Source organism: Erpetoichthys calabaricus, chromosome 12, assembly GCF_900747795.2.
Source record: "Erpetoichthys calabaricus chromosome 12, fErpCal1.3, whole genome shotgun sequence".
Lineage (NCBI taxonomy): Eukaryota > Metazoa > Chordata > Cladistia > Polypteriformes > Polypteridae > Erpetoichthys > Erpetoichthys calabaricus.
This window is the reverse complement of record NC_041405.2, coordinates 148,535,039-148,555,655: the sequence shown is the minus strand read 5'-3', so window position 1 is coordinate 148,555,655 and position 20,617 is coordinate 148,535,039. Positions and strand designations below refer to the sequence as shown.

The 20,617-nt window shown below is 39.8% G+C and overlaps 1 protein-coding gene and 1 long non-coding RNA gene across 2 annotated transcripts in view; one reads left to right on the top strand and one right to left on the bottom strand.

Annotated features, from left to right (window-relative positions):
- LOC127529878 (uncharacterized) overlaps positions 1–20,617 on the bottom strand; it is a 71,718-nt gene that overhangs the window by 2,438 nt on the left and 48,663 nt on the right. The window lies entirely within an intron of this gene.
- ccl44 (chemokine (C-C motif) ligand 44) lies at positions 1,957–18,905 on the top strand. The gene is made up of 4 exons (XM_051935037.1): positions 1,957–2,100; positions 14,518–14,647; positions 15,674–15,799; positions 18,671–18,905. The coding sequence occupies exons 1-3, from the start codon at positions 2,040–2,042 to the stop codon at positions 15,783–15,785; spliced, it is 303 nt and encodes a 100-aa protein (XP_051790997.1). The 5' UTR covers positions 1,957–2,039; the 3' UTR covers positions 15,786–15,799; positions 18,671–18,905.

Sequence of the window (20,617 nt, the reverse complement as noted above, 5' to 3'; positions counted from 1 at the left end):
TGAAGAATGGTGGTGGCAGCAGCATCCTATGGGTTGCTTCTCAGCAGCAGAGACAAGGAGACTGGTCAGGGAAGGATGAAGGCAGCCAAAAACAGAGAGGTCCTCATGGAAAACCTTCTCCAGAGTGCACATGACCTCATTGCACAACAATGACCCAAAGCATACAGCCAAGTGTAAGAACGCTAGGGGTCGCTGTTGCCCCGTAAACCCAACAGACAGATACACAGACACAGGGTAAAAGCACAAAGAAGATCCTTTGCTTATTTTTTCTTCTTCAGGGTGCCCTGTAAGCACGACAGCCACCGGACACAAATAAAGAAACAATGAATCAATACAATTGTCTCCTCCACACCTCTCAGCAAGCTCTGTCTTCTACCTCCCAGCTCCGGCTCGCTTGCTGGGTCTCCACCAGTCCTTCCATCCCTGTGACTTGCTAGCACTTCCGGGTTAGATGGAGAATCCCAACTCTTTAAATCAGTCCGGAAGTATTGTGGAACTCCCGTCCTCATGACTTCCAAGCACTTCCGAGCTGCAAGGGAAGCATGACTCCCCAAAGTCCTTTCACAGCTCCCCCTGGTGGCACCCACAGCACCCAACAGGGCTGAGAAACTGGACTCCAAGTCCCAGGATGCCCTGTGGGAATCCAGGGCACCGCTACACTCCAGGGGAGCTGCCATCTAGCGTTTTGGGGGAGGCAGTGTCCTGAAAAAGCTGCCTTCCCTCATCCTTCCATCACAGGGGTGTCCAGGCCTGGGATTAGCTGCCGGCCGTCTGCCACACAAGACAACGCTGGAGTGACAAGTCTCTGAGTGTCCCTGAGTGGCCCAGTCCAGCCCAGGCTTAAACCCCATGGAAGACGTATGGAGAAAGATGAAGATGGCAGTTCACAGAACTTGAGAGGATCTGCCAGGAAGAATGGGATGAACTGTCCACATTCAGGAGTACAAAGCTTACAGAGGCTTACTCAGGGAAGACCTGAAGATGGAATTGCTGCCTGAGGGGCTTACACAAAGTATGGAATTAGGCATTGGAATACTTAATGTGTGGGCGGCACGGTGGTGCAGTGGGTAGCGCTGCTGCCTCGCAGTTGGGAAACCTGGGGACCTGGGTTCGCTTCCCGGGTCCTCCCTGAGTGGAGTTTGCATGTTCTCCCCGTGTCTAGGTGGGTTTCCTCCCACAGTCCAAAGACATGCAGGTTAGGTGGATTGGCGATTCTAAATTGGCCCTAGTGTGTGCGTGGTGTTTGTGTGTGTCCTGCGGTGGGTTGGCACCCTGCCCGGGATTGGTTCCTGCCTTGTGCCCTGTGTTGGCTGGAATTGGCTCCAGCAGACCCCCGTGACCCTGTGTTCAGATTCAGTGGGTTGGAAAATGGATGGATGGGTACTTAATGTGGAAGAGAGATCTCAGTTTGTGACTTTTAATTAATTTCTAGATGTTTCTGAACATTGTCGTTATTGGTAGATGTAGATTGGTGGGTAAAAATGTCAGATTTATCCATTTAACACAAAGAAGTCTGCAGAAGGTGAAGGGATCTGAGTACTTTCTGAATCCCCTATACTTTCTCATCTCTTTCTCTTAAGGTGCCTAATGCCTACAGGCTCTGCCAACGTTCTGCTGCCCAGAATGCTGGCATTTTCTAACATGCTAAGCATAACCTGCAAGACTCAAAACAGAGGAAGGTTTTCCCATGAGGGCCAGTTGATGGGTTTCTTTTTGACCAGGGTGTACTATCTGGCAAGTGGGGGGCTCTCCAAAAATGAAAGTACCTGATATGGAAGAGCAGAGCTGGTGTTAGAAATCTTATAGTACCCAATGAACACACTGAGTGGGCTACAAACCCCCAAAGCTACTTTCTCATGGACCTCCTGTTCTGGCAGCTCATTATATCACTTGAGAGGAAATTTGAACCAGAGAGGCGTGGAGGAGGAAGTTGACTACAAATAGAAGCGTGTGAAGTACGACAGAGTCAGACGAAGACAGACGGAGAAAGAGAGAGAAGGAGGAGACGGAGCACCACTACCACCACCACCACCACCATCATGCCCTGGGAAAGCCTGTTGCTGCTTTCAGTCCTGAACCTACTCCATGGGCAGCTGGGAGGTAAGATGAGGGTGTCGAAGCCACCCTGTGGAGGTGCTCACTCTGGGGGTAGCTCAACACCCAACCCGTAATGTCTTTCTGATTTTTGTGATTATCTGGCTACAATAATCGTGCAATATGGGGGTGGACTGAGGGATGGATAGAATATGGAGGTGAGGTGGATGGTCTTTGATTCACATCTCTTTGTGTCGATAGTGCAGTTTACTTTTATGGTATATGATAAAGTAACATGGTGGTTAAATGTTCACAGTGAGTGGCACAGTGCTGCCATACAGCTTAAGGGACATGGCATACTCTGTTAGATTCGATAAACTTTATTAATTCCACTGGGATATTAAGATGTGAATGAACCTGCACCAGAGTGCACAGCACCTCAGACTGGGGCGATGGCTCACCTTTCAGCATGACAATGACCTGAGGTGTAAAAACAAGACAACACTTGGGTGACTTCAGGAGACATCTATCTATCTATCTATCTATCTATCTATCTATCTATCTATCTATCTATCTATCTATCTATCTATCTATCTATCTATCTATCTATCTATCTATCTATCTATCTATCTATCTATCTATCTATCTATCTATCTATCTATCTATCTGTTATATAGTGCCTTTCATATCTATCTATCATATAGTGCCTTTCATATCTATCTATCTGTTATATAGTGCCTTTCATATCTATCTATCATATAGTGCCTTTCATATCTATCTATCTATCTATCTATCTATCTATCTATCTATCTATCTATCTATCTATCTATCTATCTATCTATCTATCTATCATATAGTGCCTTTCATATCTATCTATCTATCTATCTATCTATCTATCTATCTATCTATCTATCTATCTATCTATCTATCTATCTATCTATCTATCTATCTATCTATCTATCACCGTGGGTGCAGGTTTTCATTATAACCATTTTCTTAATGAGTGACCTGATTTTGCTGCTAATTAACTTCTTTTGAATTCATTTTAATTGACCTGCTCTTGAAGACTCAGACCCCTTAATTGTTTCTTTGTCCTTAATTAGCAGCCAATCAATAATGAGATACAAAATGAGCCAAAACAATTGGTGTCCATCACACAATATCTGAAAATAAAGAAAGATGAAGGTCTCAGGAATGTCAATCTGCTCAGGTACAATACAATACAATTTATTTTTGTATAGCCCAAAATCACACAAGAAGTGCTGCAATGGGCTCTAACAAGCCCTGCCTCTTGACTCCCAAAAAAAAAACCTTGTAGGGAAAAATGGAAGAAACCTTGGGAAAGGCAGTTCAAAGGGAGACCCCTTTCCAGGTAGGTTGCGCGTGCAGCGGGTGTCAAACAGAAGGGGGCCAATACAATACAATACACAGAACAGAACAAAGTCCACAAAACATTTTAACAGAGCTCTTAGAAAGAGAAAATCCACAATTTCGGAAATGGCTGCTAATGTACCACAAGAACAGCAACAAGACAGACAGACAGACAGACAGACAGACAGACAGACAGACAGACAGACAGACAGACAGACAGACAGATAGATAGATAGATAGATAGATAGATAGATAGATAGATAGATAGATAGATAGATAGATAGATAGATAGATAGATAGATAGATAGATAGATAGATAGATAGATACTTTATTAATCTGCAAGGGGAAATTCACATACTCCAGTAGCAGCATACTGATACAAAAAAAACAATATTAAATTAAAGATTGATAACAATGCAGGTAAAAACAGACAATAACTTTGTATAATGTTAAATGTTAGCGTTTACCCCCACCCCCGCCCCCCAGGGTGGAATTGAAGAGTCGCAAAGTGTGGGGGAGGAATGATCTTCTCAGTCTGAACATAACACATTTCAATGCTGTACTTTTTACATTTATTTAAAAATCTATAGCAGATACACAAGCATTTTGCAGTGTAAATCTATCTATACTAATTATTAAAAGGCAAAGCCCTCACTGACTCACTGACTGACTGACTGACTGACTCACTCACTCACTCATCACTAATTCTCCAACTTCCCGTGTAGGTGGAAGGCTGAAATTTGGCAGGCTCATTCCTTACAGCTTGCTTACAAAAGTTAGTCAGGTTTCATTTCGAAATTCTACGCGTAATGGTCATAACTGGAACCTGTTTTTTGTCCATATACTCTAATGGAGGAGGCAGAGTCACGTATCGCGTCATCACGCCTCCTACGTAATCACGTGAACTAAAAACAAGGAAGAGATTTACAGCACGAGTCAAACGCGGGAACGAAGGTAAATGACGTTAATTTTTGAGTGTCTTTTAATACTGTGTAAGCATACATATTAACACATGTGCAATTAAACGTGTGCATTTACGGGGTGATTTCTCAGGCTTAAAAGCTTGCCTTTTATTAAAAAGGTAAATGCAAACTGTTTTCATTCTGAAGGGCACAAACCACGTTAGATTTCAGACGTTAAACGCGCAAAAATGTCGGTACACCAGATAAATAAGCGCAACATATTATCAGTTGTATTGTATGCTTACAATACATATAGAAATGTGTTAATCGTTAACTAATATTATGGGATGGTGTTTTTCGACTCACGCCTTGATTTAAACGATTGCATTTCTTGGTGGGTTTGCGTAGCTTATTGTCAATATCTTTACACGTCTTTTTAAGACTTAATTTAAAAAGGTTTTCTTTTCTTCTTAATTAAAATTTAAAAGCAATACTTCACCGCTGCGAAGCCCTTCTAGCGCTGACATCCGAGGTTCGATTACCGTAAGCGAGTGCAGTGAGTGTGTATGCCTGATGAGCCAAGAATAAGGGGGAAAGACGTGTCGCGTACTCTTTGCATTATTTGACAGTAAACTATTTTCAACCATTCTATGATCTGTCGTTTAAATCAAGAATCATTACATCTTCCTTTCTTAAAGAGAAGTAAGGCAGTACTTATAAGCTTACATATATATATATATATAGACATACATACATATATTTATATATGTATATCCGAAGCCGTGCAAGCACACTCTTGAGAATGCAACGTATAGTTGTACAGGAGAAAAGCAATCTTGCCTCAAATCAATGGCAACCTTTTGTAGGTCTATGAAGTAAATTTAAACTTTAGGTTTACACGGTGCTTTGTTTCCGAAGTACCTGCACTCATGAATATGTCTGTATGTGTCAGTCGCTCAAATCCACGCGCTTCGCACCGGCGAAGTACCGCTTTTAAATTTTTATTAAGAAGAAAAGAAAACCTTTTTAAATTGAGGGAAAATATACTAATAACAGTTTGTTAAGGATCTGTTTTTTTGTGAAGCTGCCTTCACTCGAGTGATCACTTCGAGCTGACTTGCTGGCCAACTATAAGCGTTACCTGGTCGGTAACCACCCATACAATCAGATTGTGAATCAGACTACGAATGCCGTGAATGTAATTACCCCGATCTACATGTTGTCAAATAAACGAACCATACGCCGTGGCGCAATTTTAGGGGCTTCGCCTCTAGCGCTGACGTCCGAGGTTCGATTCCCGTAAGGGAGTGAAGTGAGTGGCTGGTTACCTACCAGGTAACGCTTATGGTTGGCCAGCAAGTGAGGTAACATCAGCCACGGTGCCTTCAGTTGTGAGAAGCAGATCATAGAATGGTTGAAAATAGTTTACTGTCAAATAATGCAAAGAGTACGCGACACGTCTTTCCCCCTTATTCTTGGCTCATCAGGCGTACACACTCACTGCACTCGCTTACAGTAATCGAACCTTGGACGTCAGCGCTAGACGGGCTTCGCAGCGGTGAAGTATTGCTTTTAAATTTTAATTAAGAAGAAAAGAAAACCTTTTTAAATTAAGTCTTAAAAAGACGTGTAAAGATATTGACAATAAGCTACGCAAACCCACCAAGAAATGCAATCGTTTAAATCAAGGCGTGAGTCAAAAAACACCATCCCATAATATTAGTTAACGATTAACACATTTCTATATGTATTGTAAGCATACAATACAACTGATAATATGTTGCGCTTATTTATCTGGTGTACCGACATTTTTGCACGTTTAACGTCTGAAATCCAACGTGGTTTGTGCCCTTCAGAATGAAAACAGTTTGCATTTACCTTTTTAATAAAAGGCGAGCTTCTAAGCCTGAGAAATCACCCCGTAAATGCACATGTTTAATTGCACATGTGTTAATATGTATGCTTACACAGTATTTTTAGTTTTTTTTTCTTTCTTCAGTAATATTTAATCTCCTTAAAGAAAAATAACATATGCATTTTACTTTTTTTGTATCTCTTTAGTAATATTTTAGTGTAAAAGGATAACCAGTATTTAAACCTTTTATGTTACTTTATAAAGTTATTTTACACAATGTTGAAAAATTTATAAGAAAGCTACATATTTTGGCAGCTGCTGCTTTAATTTTCAATGAAATGAAAAAAGCTCTCCAAGAGAAAACCTCAATGAAGAAGAAACAGTTTGCACTATCTAAAAAGGAGAAACCCTCATTTATAAAGGTTTGCTGCAGATGACTTAACTGAAAATAAATGAATAGTTCCTATGTGTATAATACATATTTATCTATTTTACTTATGCCTTTATTCCACCAACTTACAACATCTGAGGTACAATTTGTTACATTACTTTTGTTTTTTGCAGCACAAGCAGGTGAAGTGACTTCCTCAGGGTCACACAGTGGTGTCAGTACCACGATTTGAACTGACAAGCTCCGGGTTTGCTGAAATATTACTGAAGAAAGAAAAAAAACGAAAACGGGCAAATAGGGCTATGCATACAAATGTCCATCCATCCATTATCCAACCCGCTATATCCTAAATACAGGAGCCAATAAGTAGATATGTATATATACAGTATATACAGTAATCCCTCCTCCATCGCGGGGGTTGCGTTCCAGAGCCACCCGCGAAATAAGAAAATCCGCGAAGTAGAAACCATATGTTTATATGGTTATTTTTATATTGTCATGCTTGGGTCACAGATTTGCACAGAAACACAGGAGGTTGTAGAGAGACAGGAACGTTATTCAAACACTGCAAACAAACATTTGTCTCTTTTTCAAAAGTTTAAACTGTGCTCCATGACAAGACAGAGATGACAGTTCTGTCTCACAATTAAAAGAATGCAAACATATCTTCCTTTTCAAAGGAGTGCAAAGCAAGCAGTCAAAAAAAAAATCAATACGGCTTTTTGGCTTTTAAGTATGCGAAGCACCGCCGGTACAAAGCTGTTGAAGGCGGCAGCTCACACCCCCTCTGTCAGGAGTAGGAAGACAGAGAGAGAGAGATAGAGAGAGATAGCGAGAGACAGATAAAAAAAATCAATACGTGCCCTTTGAGCTTTTAAGTATGCGAAGCTCCGTGCAGCATGTCCTTCAGGAAGCAGCTGCACACAGCCCCCCTGCTCACACCCCCCTACGTCAGCGCGAGAGAGAGAGAGAGAGAGAGAAAGTAAGCTGGATAGCTTCTCAGCCATCTGCCAATAGCGTCCCTTGTATGAAATCAACTGGGCAAACCAACTGAGGAAGCATGTACCAGAAATTAAAAGACCCATTGTCCGCAGAAACCCGCGAAGCAGCGAAAAATCCGCGATATATATTTAAATATGCTTACATATAAAATCCGCGATGGAGTGAAGCCGCGAAAGGCGAAGCGCGATATAGCGAGGGATCACTGTATATCCATTCATCCATTTTCCAACCCGCTGAATCCGAACACAGGGTCACGGGGGTCTGCTGGAGCCAATCCCAGCCAACACAGGGCACAAGGCAGGAAACAATCCTGGGCAGGGTGCCAACCCACCACAGGCAGTATATATATGTATATATATATATATATATATATATATATATATATATATATATATATATATGTGAATGTATGTATGTATGTATATATGTATGTCTATATTTATATGTATATATATATATATATGTAGATATGTAAATTTGTATATGTATATATATATGTATATGTAGATATGTGTATATGCAGATATGTATATATATATATGTATATATGTTTATGTATATATATGGTTACATAACCTCTTTAACACACTACTTCTCCGCTGTGAAGCGCGGGTATTTTGCTAGTCTTAAATATACAACAAAAAATTATTAAACGTTTCTACAGCTTTCTTGAAAGTATGTTTTATTACGAGTTCTTATACTTAAAATTAACAGTTGAGAAACAGGGTTACTTACCAGAAATCCTCCATTATAAAAGTCTGCTGCTGAAAATGACCAGACAGGTATAGCCACATCCACTCCACTTGGGAAAGTGTTCTTCTTTTTTGGCAGTTGGAAAGCCATCACGCTGGAAGGTTCGACCGGAAGAACATACAAACGGCCCCTCAAACACAGCACACGAACAACATAAAATATTAGGTTAACTGAAATAGGATTTTTACGTTTATTCCCTCCACCATAACTTACTTTGGTACAAACAATTTTTCTTACTTTGATTGAGATCTAAAACTAAATATTTCAATACTAAATGACTAATCTTAAGTTGCTTGAAAGAGAAAATTTACGTTAAATGAACAACATCAATGTTGTACTTTTTTCAGTGCAGACCAGTGGATACATTTATTTTATGTTATTATTATTAGTATTTTTTACTTTTCATGGTGACAGGTGAGCCTCGGCCTGTCTCCTCTGACCGCACGCCCCTGTACTGAAGTGCAGTCCTGGTGCCAGAGAAGTGCTGGACTTCCACTAAGTCAGTGGTTCCCAACCTTTTTTTGGCCATGCGCCACCTCGGCCTCTCTAAAATCATGATGTCCCTCACTGTATATACCTTATCCTTATTATTACCTATTCAAAACGTGAACTCCTTAGTTCATGTCATTAATTTGGTCTAAACAAGCATCCAAAGAACATGGAAACTAAAAAGGGAAAGGACAAAGAAATCACTAAGAAATTGTAAAAAAATATATATATACACAGGTATATATATATATATATATATATATATATATATATATATATATATATATATATATATATATATATATAATATGAAGTAATATGAAAATACAGAAAATACAGAAAATACAGTTTTGAAAACATATAATAAGAGACGTGATATTCATAAATACAAAATAACTTTAATGACAGCTTTTTCTGTAATATTTTGATCATTTTATATTTTTGTTATATTGCAAAATTTTATAATCATTGTTACAATTCATATTATTTTAATGGTAAAAACGCTTTCTAAGTAGCATCTGTATCCTCTAGGGGTGCGATCAGCCCCCCTGCTCACAGTTTATATAAATATGTAAATGTCTCTGTAAAAAATTAAAATTTATTTGTTTATTTTTTTCTATCATTTTTAACAGTGAATTTCTGTTTTTTCATTTTATAAATTGTTTAACATACCTTAATTCTTGAATTCCTCTCCCCTAAAAAATCAAATTGCCCCCGAGTTGGGGATCACCGCATTAAGTACTGATCCAGCTGGTCCTGCTCTGAAACTCCAAGACTCTTTATCTTCTTCCCGCACGCTGCATTTATTTTTATTATCATCTGCGCTGCAATTAAAGTATTTCCACATGTTACTTTCTCGCTTTCTAACTGCAAACATCTGTGCAAAACTCGCCATCGTCAACCACACGTGCTTACGGATTCAACACAATGAACCAAATGTGCTCAACAAACAAATAACGGTCCTTTACAGAAGTTGCGCCACGTGACTACAGTAAGCCCGAGTTACAAGATCATCGCATAGTAAACAGCGCAACATAACTGAAGGCTCAGGGCGACCTACAAACAACCCCTCTGCACGACTGAACCGGATTGAACTTAAATGCTAAAAATGCTATTTTAGTGTTTAGACCTGTTAGGTGTGAGAATACTTTCTTTTTCTTTAATTCGTGATTCAGGCCTTTAACATTCCAGCTCACAAAGTTAACTGTCCAGTCTTTGAGACATTGCTTCTGAGCTTTTATTGTCATTTTTAAGTCTTAACTAAAAATAAGACAGCTATGACCTTAATTTCCAATTTTCCCAGGAGTTATTGCCCTGAAGGCTATTGTTACGTTGGCATTGATAATTACAAGGATTAAAAAGATAGATTAGAGATAGCTTGCTCTCTTTCTCTCTCCCTCTAGTACCAACCCCATTTTGCCACCCCACGTGAGGCTGAACCCCACTTTCCAAAGTCCCAGTCCTCTGACATACGTAGAGACAGAGCATGTCCAAAAACGAAACAAGCCCCCCGGCAGCAGCATATGAGGAATACAATTGAGATATCTATTGCCAAAAGTGGCCCTGGATAAGCATAGTAAACCCTAATATGATAATAACAATAAACCAAGGGTATGATGTTAAAACAGTCTCCTTTAGAAGAATAGAAAAAAAAAAGAATTATTAATTTCTTTGACATATACATTCCCTGCGGTGGGTTGGCACCCTGCCCGGGATTGGTTCCTGCCTTGTGCCCTGTGTTGGCTGGGATTGGCTCCAGCAGACCCCCGTGACCCTGTGTTCAGATTCAGCAGGTTGGAAAATGGATGGATGGCATATACATTCCTATATGTATATAATACGCATATAATTGTAATTAAAGCATAAGTGTCTGAGAAGGGAAAAGGATGTATAGTTACAGTACCAGTATCACTGCAAGCAGATCAAACAACCGGTAAGATCTTCTTTGCCATGCCATGACAGGATGCGACTCATGATCGTATTTCAAAAAAGTGTCAGAATCAGCTTTCTTAACTCTTCTGCTGCTTCCTCCGTTGTGGTAAAGATGTAATTCTTGTCTTGAATATCCAGTTTCAGTTTGGCAGGGTACAAGAGGCTGGATCTGATCTCGGTTTTCCATTTAATGTTGTAAAAAGCGGCACGCATAGCAGCTGTTGAGGGTGAGAAATCCAAGAAAATGCGAATGTGGTTATTTTCAAATATAATCTCTTGTTTCTGTCTAAGAAGTGACATTACATGTAATTTAAATTGTAATTTCTCAAAGCGCACGATAAGACTCCTAGGTTTAGAGGTATTTGATCCCCGTATGCGGTAAGCTGCTGCTATTTCAGTGTCAGATTTGAAGTCCTCTCTGGTTATTTTTGAGAATAGCTCAGCTACGAATTTCACCGGGTTTGACCTTTGATTCTAATATTATTCCTTCTGCATCCATCTTCCAGTGCAGCAAGTCTGTCTCCGAGTTTTTTACATTCGGAATTTGCAGCTGTTACTTTCCCATCCACACTAAATGCCAGATGTTCGGCTGTTTCAATTCAAGTCGTGAATGTTCGCTTAATGTCTTCCAACTGATCGCTGAGTGCTCTCAGTTTTTTCTCAAACTTAGACGCATTTTCCTGAATGTGTTCCTTAACAAAAATGCTATTGCTTTTTTTTTCATTTTTACTCAATTTTCATTCTCGTTTTAGTTCGTTCACATATCACTAATTTTTGTTTTTATTTAGTTTCAGGGGATTTGCAGACATTTTTGTCACACATTGTAGAAATGACAACACTTTTTTCTACATGCCCCCAAACCCCCCATTTGAGGACATCCTAATGCTTGGGAAACAGCAATGGCAGGTCTGTTAAAGCCGTCACACTTAGGAGTTTGTCGCATATCCCTGGCAAGCCATGACATACATCACCAGGTGCAGCCATCTTCAGCTCCTGCTTGTTTTGTGGGGCTTGTTCCCTTCAGTTTTCTCTTCAGCATATGGAAGGCCTTCTCAATTGGATTTAAATCTGGTGACTGGCTTGGCCATTCAATAATTGTCCGTTGTTTAGCTTTGTTAAACTCCTTAGCAGTCTGTTCGGCTCCTTATCTTGTTGGATGAAGCACCGTCCAGTGAGTTTGGAGGGACTTGAGCAGATGAGATGTTTCTACACACCTCAGAGTTCATTGTGCCGCTGCAGTCAGCAGTTTCATCATCAATGAAGAGAAGTGTGCCAGGACCTGTGGCAGCCATACCTGACATAACACCCCCAGCACTTCCATGTTTAACAGATGAGGTGGTCTGCTTTGGCTCTTGGGCAGTTCCTTGTCATCTCCATACTTTGCTTTTTGTCATCACTCTGATGAGGTCCATCTTAGTCTCGTCTGTTCACAAGACCTTTTTCCCAGAATTCTGCAGGCTCTTGGAAGTCCTTTTTCACAAACTGTAATCTGGGCATCCTGTTTTATGGTCTCCATCTTGCAGCGTGTCCTCTGTGCTTCTATTCATGAAGTCTTCTGCTGATAGTCGTCTCACACACGTTGGCCCCCTGAAGACTGTGTATGATCAGTCAGACAGGTGATTGTGGATTTTCCTTGACCATGGTGAAGATTCTTCTTTCACCGGAAATGGAGGTCTTCCTTGGCCTACCAGTCCCTTTGTGATTACTGAGCCCACCAGTGTGTTGTTTTTCTTCTTCTTGATATTCCAGACAGTTGATTTCGGTCATCCTAAGGTTTTGCCAATGTCTTCAATGGTTTTATTTTTGTTTTTCATCCTCATAATGGCTTCTTTGACTTTCATTGGCACAGCTCTTGTCCTCATGTTGAACAATGGCAGCTACAGACTCCAATGAGTAGAAGCAAGCCAAGATATCTTAGGAAGCAATGAAGCCCACCTGAGGAATCACAATCACCTGTGATGCCAATTGTCTCAAACGTTATGATGACGTGAAATGGGCAGACCACATAGAGAAAGTGTTGTGTGACCGAAGTGTCTGCAAATCTCCTTACAATAGAAAGTCTGCAATGTGCACTTTAATCACGAGATCTGAATTGTTTGATTTGTAATTTTAAACTGTGGAGCTTTTTAAATCAAAGAAAAATGGGTCTTTGTCCAAAAACTTATGGAGGGCACAGTATTTCAAAGTGTTTAAACGAGCATTATACTGGTGAATTCAGCGGGATCCGTGCATCACTACTGACTAGATAGATAGATAGATAGATAGATAGATAGATAGATAGATAGATAGATAGATAGATAGATAGATAGATAGATAGATAGATAGATAGATAGATAGATAGATAGATAGATAGATAGATAGATAGATAGATAGATAGATAGATACTTTATTAATCCCAATGGGAAATTCACATTCTTCAGCAGCAGCATACTGATACAATAAATAATATTAAATTAAAGAATGATAATAATACAGGTAAAAAAACAGACAATAACTATGTATAATGTTAAATATTAACGTTTACCCCCCCTGGTGGAATTAAAGAGTCGCATAGTTTGGGGGAGGAACGATCTCCTCAATCTGTCTGTGGAGCAGGACAGTGACAGCAGTCTGTCGCTGAAGCTGCTCTTCTGTCTGGAGATGACATTATTTAGTGGATGCAGTGGATTCTCCATAATTGATAGGAGCCTGCTGAGCGCCCTTCGCTCTGCCACAGATGTTAAACTGTCCAGCTCCATGCCAACAATAGAGCCTGCCTTCCTCACCAGTTTGTCCAGGCGTGAGGCGTCTTTCCTCTTAATGCTGCCTCCCCAGCACACCACTGCGTAGAAGAGGGCGCTCGCCACAACTGTTTGATAGAACATCTGCAGCATCTTATTGCAGATGTTGAAGGAAGCCAGCCTTCTAAGGAAGTATAACCGGCTTTGTCCTTTCTTGCACAGCGCATCAGTATTGGTAGTCCAGTCTAATTTATCATCCAGAAGTATGCAGTGATTACTGTCAGTTGTGCCACAGTATGGAATGTGGAGGGGTGTGAGTGAGAAGTCCCAAAATAGTGGGGATGCCCACCGAGCATATCTCATTTAATTAAAAAATAAAAAATGCAAAAAATGAACTTAATATCCGCATGATGGAACTATCAAAAAAACACAGGCAATAGCCGCTTATCTCCCTGAAGCAGCTTTCTCTGGCTACTACAGGCCTGTGGTCGTTCCTCAGGTCCAAATGAGACAGCACCGTCAACCGTCTCCCTTTTACACCGGCCAGACAGGAAGGGGCGGGGCTTCTTTCACTCCATTGCTCTCAAGGGGGGGGCGGGGTTTCTCTGTCCTGTGAGGGATAAAGGAGACAAGACTGTTAGAGACAGCCTGGAAGGTGACCACTCTGTAACGCATGTGTGACAAAGGACATCACTGTGCACCTTCGGATTTTCTGAGATTGGACAAAACTACCATACATGTAGGGTGCTTCCATTTCTGCTCGTATTTGACTTTTCGAAATACAGAGTTCTCGCCTTAGTGTTTTCAACTTTGCATTTTGGTTTCTAATTGGGCTTTGGTAAAAAATGTCAGGAACCTTTTGTTCAGTTTAGACTTGTATTTCATCTTTATTTAAAAAATACTTCTGCTTTTACTAACAAAAGGATAAGAATGCCATCTCGGAGAAATTAGGGTTAGAGAACTGGCAAGTCTGTTGGCCTGAATGGCCTGTTCTCATGTAGATTGTTCAAATTTTCTAGCACTCCGGTGGTCCCTCCTCACAAGCAAATTTTCCTTTTCTTTCCAAGCAAAAGACGTCCAGGTCCTACAAGACGTCCAGTGTTGTATGCAGTACTCCAAGGGCAGTGTCCGCCTCAGAGATGTTCTGTACTTTGAAATGCAGGTGGATGGACCTGACTGCAACATCCCAGCGCTCATGTAAGTCACGAAAATATAAGAGTTGTGAAAAACAAGGAGAAACCAATCAGCACGTTCATCCTGCACAGTTGTTTGGGTGTGTGTCAAAGCTCCAGACTGTGATGTTAGTGCTTAGTTGGGGTTGGACCAAATGGTAAACACTGTTATGAACGTCTTCTTCTTATTCTTTCGGCTGCTCCCATTAGGGGTTGCCACAGCAGATCATCTTCTTCCATATCTTCCTGTCCTTGTCATCTTGCTCTGTCACACCCATATCCTGCATGTCCTCTCTCACCACATCTATAAACCTTCTCTTTGTCCATCTTGTTCGCTGGCAGCTCTATCCTTAGCATCCTTCTCCCAATATACTCAGCATTTCTCCTCTGCACATGTCCAAATCAACGCAATCTTGCCTCTCTGACTTTGCCTCTGAACCATCCCACCTGAGATGTCCCTCTAATGTTCTTCTTCTTCTTTCGGCTGCTCCCGTTAGGGGTTGCCAAAGCGGATCATCTTCTTCCATATCTTCCTGTCCTCGTCATCTTGCTCTGTCACACCCATAACCTGCATGTCCTCTCTCACCACATCCATAAACCTGCTCTTGCCTGTCAGCTCTATCCTTAGCATCCTTCTCCCAATATACTCAGCATCTCTCCTCTGCACATGTCCAAACCAACGTAATCTCCCCTCTCTGACTTTGTCTCCCAACTGTATGAACACTGAAGAGAAAATGCTCTTCAGAACCTTATTTTAGATACTAATTAATAGCCAGGAGATGGAATGAAGCATAAAGGAATAAACTCAAAGGGTTTGTACATGGGGATCATGGGGTCACAAACTAGTGACTCATGGTCAGTAAAGGTATCTGGGTGAGACAATGGGATAAATTAGCTGTTAGCAAACCAAGTGAGCAATGAATGGATTGAGTGGTCTTCTCTTGTCTTGTCAAATTTCTTAGGTTCTTCCTCTCAGATGCTCTTTGTTGGGCAAGAGGGTTGAGTTAGGTTGACGGTGTTTTCTGACTTGTTCTCTGTCCTGTGCTGGCAGACTGTACACCAAGCAAGGGGTGAAATGTGCCAACCCTCGGCAGAGCCGCACCAGGAGGCTGTACAGAAGGCTGTTTAGGCAGCTTCAGAAGGAGGCCAGCGGGCAGCTGTGAGCAAAATGTGCCAGGTATTGCATGAGTCCATATGTTGGAATATTTTAACATTGAAGGTTGCCCCTATCTATTGATACTCCAACCATCCCAATCTAATTCAACACCCTGGATTTCCTTGAAAGCTTGCATATTGTAATCTTTCTAGTTAGCCAATGAAAGATGTCATTGTGCTTAACTTCTCACTACATCCATAATGGTTAATACAGTACAACATCCTAGTACTACCAATGAAAAGTAACTTTTCACATTTTCTTGTTATGCACAACTGAATCCCAGTAGATTTCATTTGGGTTCCTGGTACTGTTTAACAAAAGAAAGGCTCTTCAATGTCAAAGTGGCAACAGATCTCTGCAAAGTGCTCTAAATTAATTACCAATATAACAAACAAAATAATTGATTGCATAAGAATTCACTATATATCGTATAATAGATAGATATGCAACGCATTATGTAATAATGATAGATAGATAGATAGATAGATAGATAGATAGATAGATAGATAGATAGATAGATAGATAGATAGATAGATAGATAGATATGAGAGGCACTATATAATAAGTAGATATGAAACGCATTATGTAATGATAGATAGATAGATAGATAGATAGATAGATAGATAGATAGATAGATAGATAGATAGATAGATAGATAGATAGATAGATAGATAGATAGATAGATAGATAGATAGATGTGAAAGGCACTATATAATAAGTAGATATGCAAGGCATTATGTAATGATAGATAGATAGATAGATAGATAGATAGATAGATAGATAGATAGATAGATAGATAGATAGATAGATAGATAGATAGATATGAAAGGCACTATATAATAAGTAGATATGAAACGCATTATGTAATGATAGATAGATAGATAGATAGATAGATAGATAGATAGATAGATAGATAGATAGATAGATAGATAGATAGATAGATAGATGTGAAAGGCACTATATAATGAATAGATATGCAAGGCATTATGTAATGATAGATAGATAGATAGATAGATAGATAGATAGATAGATAGATAGATAGATAGATAGATAGATAGATAGATAGATAGATATGAAAGGCACTATATAATAAGTAGATATGAAACGCATTATGTAATGATAGATAGATAGATAGATAGATAGATAGATAGATAGATAGATAGATAGATAGATAGATAGATAGATAGATAGATAGATAGATAGATAGATAGATAGATGTGAAAGGCACTATATAATAAGTAGATTTGAAATGCATTATGTAATGATAGATAGATAGATAGATAGATAGATAGATAGATAGATAGATAGATAGATAGATAGATAGATAGATAGATAGATAGATAGATAGATAGATAGATAGATAGAATATGAGGTGGGAATAAACAATGAGAGATCTGAAAATTGAAAGTACACCTGATTAGAAGGACTACAATGGACTGTCGCCCTGTCCATGGTTTGTTCCTGGGTTACACACTATGCTAACTGGGATAGGCTCCAGCAGACCCCAGTAACCCTCCTCAGGACTAAGAGGCTTAGTAAATGACTCACTGACCTTATGAGAAGGATATAGGAGTCACTGTGGAGTCAGACAGTGTTCAGAATCCATTAAAAAGGCTAACACAATGTCAGGTTATATAGCGCCTTGATGTGTGGAGTACAAGTCACAGGAGGTTCTGCTCAAGCTTTATAACACACTGGTGAGGCCTCATCTGGAGTCCTATGTGCAGTTTTGGTCTCCAGGCTACAAAAAGGACAAAGCAGTACTAGAAAAGGTCCAGAGAAGAGCAACAGGGCTGAGTCCAGGGCTACATGGGATGAGTTATGAGGAAAGATTAAAAGAGCTGAGCCTTTACAGTTTCAGCAAAAGAAGATTAAGAGGTGACATGATTGAAGTGTTTAAAGTTATGAAGGGAATTAGTGCAGTGGATCGAGACAGTGACTTTAAAATGAGTTCATCAAGAGCACGGGGACACAGTTGGAAATTTGTTAAGGGGAAATTTTACACAAACAATAGGAGGTTTTTCTTCACACAGAGAACTACAGACACATGGAATAAGTGACCAAGTAGTGTGGTAGAGAGTAGGACTTTAAGGGCTTTCAAAACTCAGCTTGATGTTATTTTAGAATAATTAAGTGGACACGACAGACAAGCTTTGTTGGGCTGAATGACCTGCTCTTGTTCGGATTGTTCTAATATTCTAAAGAAGCAGGTAATGACAAAAGTGTGATTAATTTCCTGAAGGTAAATCCACAAAGGATTAGAGAGCACAAAATAATTTAAGACAAACAAGAAAGATAACATAAAGAAGACCTGCGCCTCTCTAGGCCTACCTACTGCCAGACAGAGACCCAATATACTCTTCAAGATGGCTGGTCTACTTGTCCACATTGTCCACAAGCCACCAACTCCTTGCTACTTCTTCTTGAATCACAATGGCTTCCTTTCCTCCATGCAAGGCAAACTCTTGTCTCTGTGAATGAGAGTCTGTATGTCACTCCAAGCACTTCCAGCCTTTGATGTGGAGGTCCATTTAGGCCCCAACCCTGAAGGAGTTGAGAGTCAGTCTTGCATTTGCTGCCAAGTCTCGGCTTGGCCTTTTAAAACTCTTGGAGGCCCCCCTGGCAGTCCCAAACATCTCTGCAGCCTGATCCCAAAATGACCAGAGAGACCCCTGAATAACACGGGCAGCAACATCCTAATGTCCTTGGGGCTGATCAACTTCTTGTTGGGTGCTGCTTTATCAATGGAGGCCCAAAGTAAATTATAGGAATCTTTTGAAATAAAAGATCATGGCTGGAATACCGTCATTCCTGCCCCGGCCAAACAATGGACAGATTTAAAAGGATCAGGTGGAACTCAGTGACAACTCATTTGTTTTGTTTTCAATTTAGGCAGAAGACGCAGAGAGAAGGGCGGCCAAGAAGAGGCTGTCAAAGACATCAAAGACATGGGATTCTTCTTCTTCTTTTGGGGACATAACTCTGATTATAGAATAGAAACGTTTAAATTTTAGTTTGGTAACATGTTTTAGATTAAGGACAACTTATAATGCTTCTGTTAGTCACACACTCTTATGTAACAAAGGGATCTTTCGGTCTTAATAACACTTATAAAGCATTCAAAAAAGGTGGTCCTATATCTGTGTGCAATGTGGCAAACTAAAATAAGGGAGTGATGACAAGTCAAACGAGATTACATGGAGAACCTAGAAAATGTATCTCAGCCCCTTAGATGTTTTCACATTTTATTGTTATACAACATTAAATCACAATGGATTTCATTTGGTTTTCTTAAAATTAAACAGAAAATGACTCTTTAATGTCAAAGTGAAAACAGACCTCTGCAAAGTGGTCTGAATTAATAATGGAAAACACAAAATAACTGATCTCATAAGTAATCACCCCCTTTAATATGATCCACCTAAATCAGCACTGGTACAGCCCAAATGGTTTTAAACATCCCATAATTAGTCCAATGAAGGTCACCTATCTGGGGTTGTAGTCTAAAGATAGATAGATAGATAGATAGATAGATAGATAGATAGATAGATAGATAGATAGATAGATAGATAGATAGATAGATAGATATGAAAGGCACTATATAATAGATAGATAGATAGATAGATAGATAGATAGATAGATAGATAGATAGATAGATAGATAGATAGATAGATAGATAGATAGATAGATAGATAGATAGATAGATAGATACTTAATTAATCCCAAGGGAATATTCATATACTCCAGCAGCAGCATACTGATACAAAAAACAATATTAAATTAAAGATTGATAATAATGCAGGTAAAAACAGACAATAACTTTATATAATGTTAATGTTTACCCCCCCCCCCCCCCCCGGGTGGAATTGAAGAGTCACATAGTGTGGGGGAGGAACGATCTCCTCAGTCTGTCAGTGGACCAGGATGGTGACAGCAGTCTGTCGCTGAAGTTGCTCCTCTGTCTGGAGATGACACTGTTCAGTGGATGCAGTGGATTCTCCATAATTGATAGGAGCCTGCTGAGCACCTGAATGTAGAAGGTTCAACTTGCGGGGAGTCATTATGGTGGGCTAACCTACACAATGAAGACACAAGAACAGTCCAAGCAACTCCATGGAAAGCACAAGTCAGGGGATGGTGACAAGAAAAATGTCCAAGTGACTGAATATCCAGTCATTAAGAAATGAAAAGATTATGGAAAAGTTGGAAATCTACTCAAGCAGGCCAGCCACAAAAAAAGAAGAATTACAAGCAACATCGCATCGGCTTGGACAAACTGTGCAAGACAACAACTGGGCCTAAGTGTTTCACCAATCACAGCTTGATGGGAGACTGGAATAAAGAAAGACACTGCTGAAAAAACACACACAGGGAGTTTGACAGAAGGCACATGGGGGACTCTGAAGTGAGATGGAAGAAGGTTCTTTGGATAGATAGATAGATAGATAGATAGATAGATAGATAGATAGATAGATAGATAGATAGATAGATAGATAGATAGATAGATAGATAGATAGATAGATAGATAGATAGATAGATATGAGAGGCACTATATAATAGACAGACAGACAGACAGACAGACAGACAGACAGACAGACAGACAGACAGATAGATAGATAGATAGATAGATAGATAGATAGATAGATAGATAGATAGATAGATAGATAGATAGATTGCATCTGGAAAGTATTCACAGCGCATCACTTTTTCCACATTTTGTTATGTTACAGCCTTATTCCAAAATGGATTAAATTCATTTTTTTCCTCAGAATTCTACACACAACACCCCATAATGACAACGTGAAAAAAGTTTACTTGAGATTTTTGCATATTTATTAA

Excerpts from the sequence above, each read along its gene's own strand:
- ccl44 (XM_051935037.1), top strand. The coding sequence starts at position 2,040 with ATGCCCTGGGAAAGCCTGTTGCTGCTTTCAGTCCTGAACCTACTCCAT. Across the intron at positions 2,101-14,517 it reads ACTCCATGGGCAGCTGGGAG|CAAAAGACGTCCAGGTCCTA; the intron begins GTAAGATGAGGG and ends TTTCTTTCCAAG. Across the intron at positions 14,648-15,673 it reads TGCAACATCCCAGCGCTCAT|ACTGTACACCAAGCAAGGGG; the intron begins GTAAGTCACGAA and ends CTGTGCTGGCAG.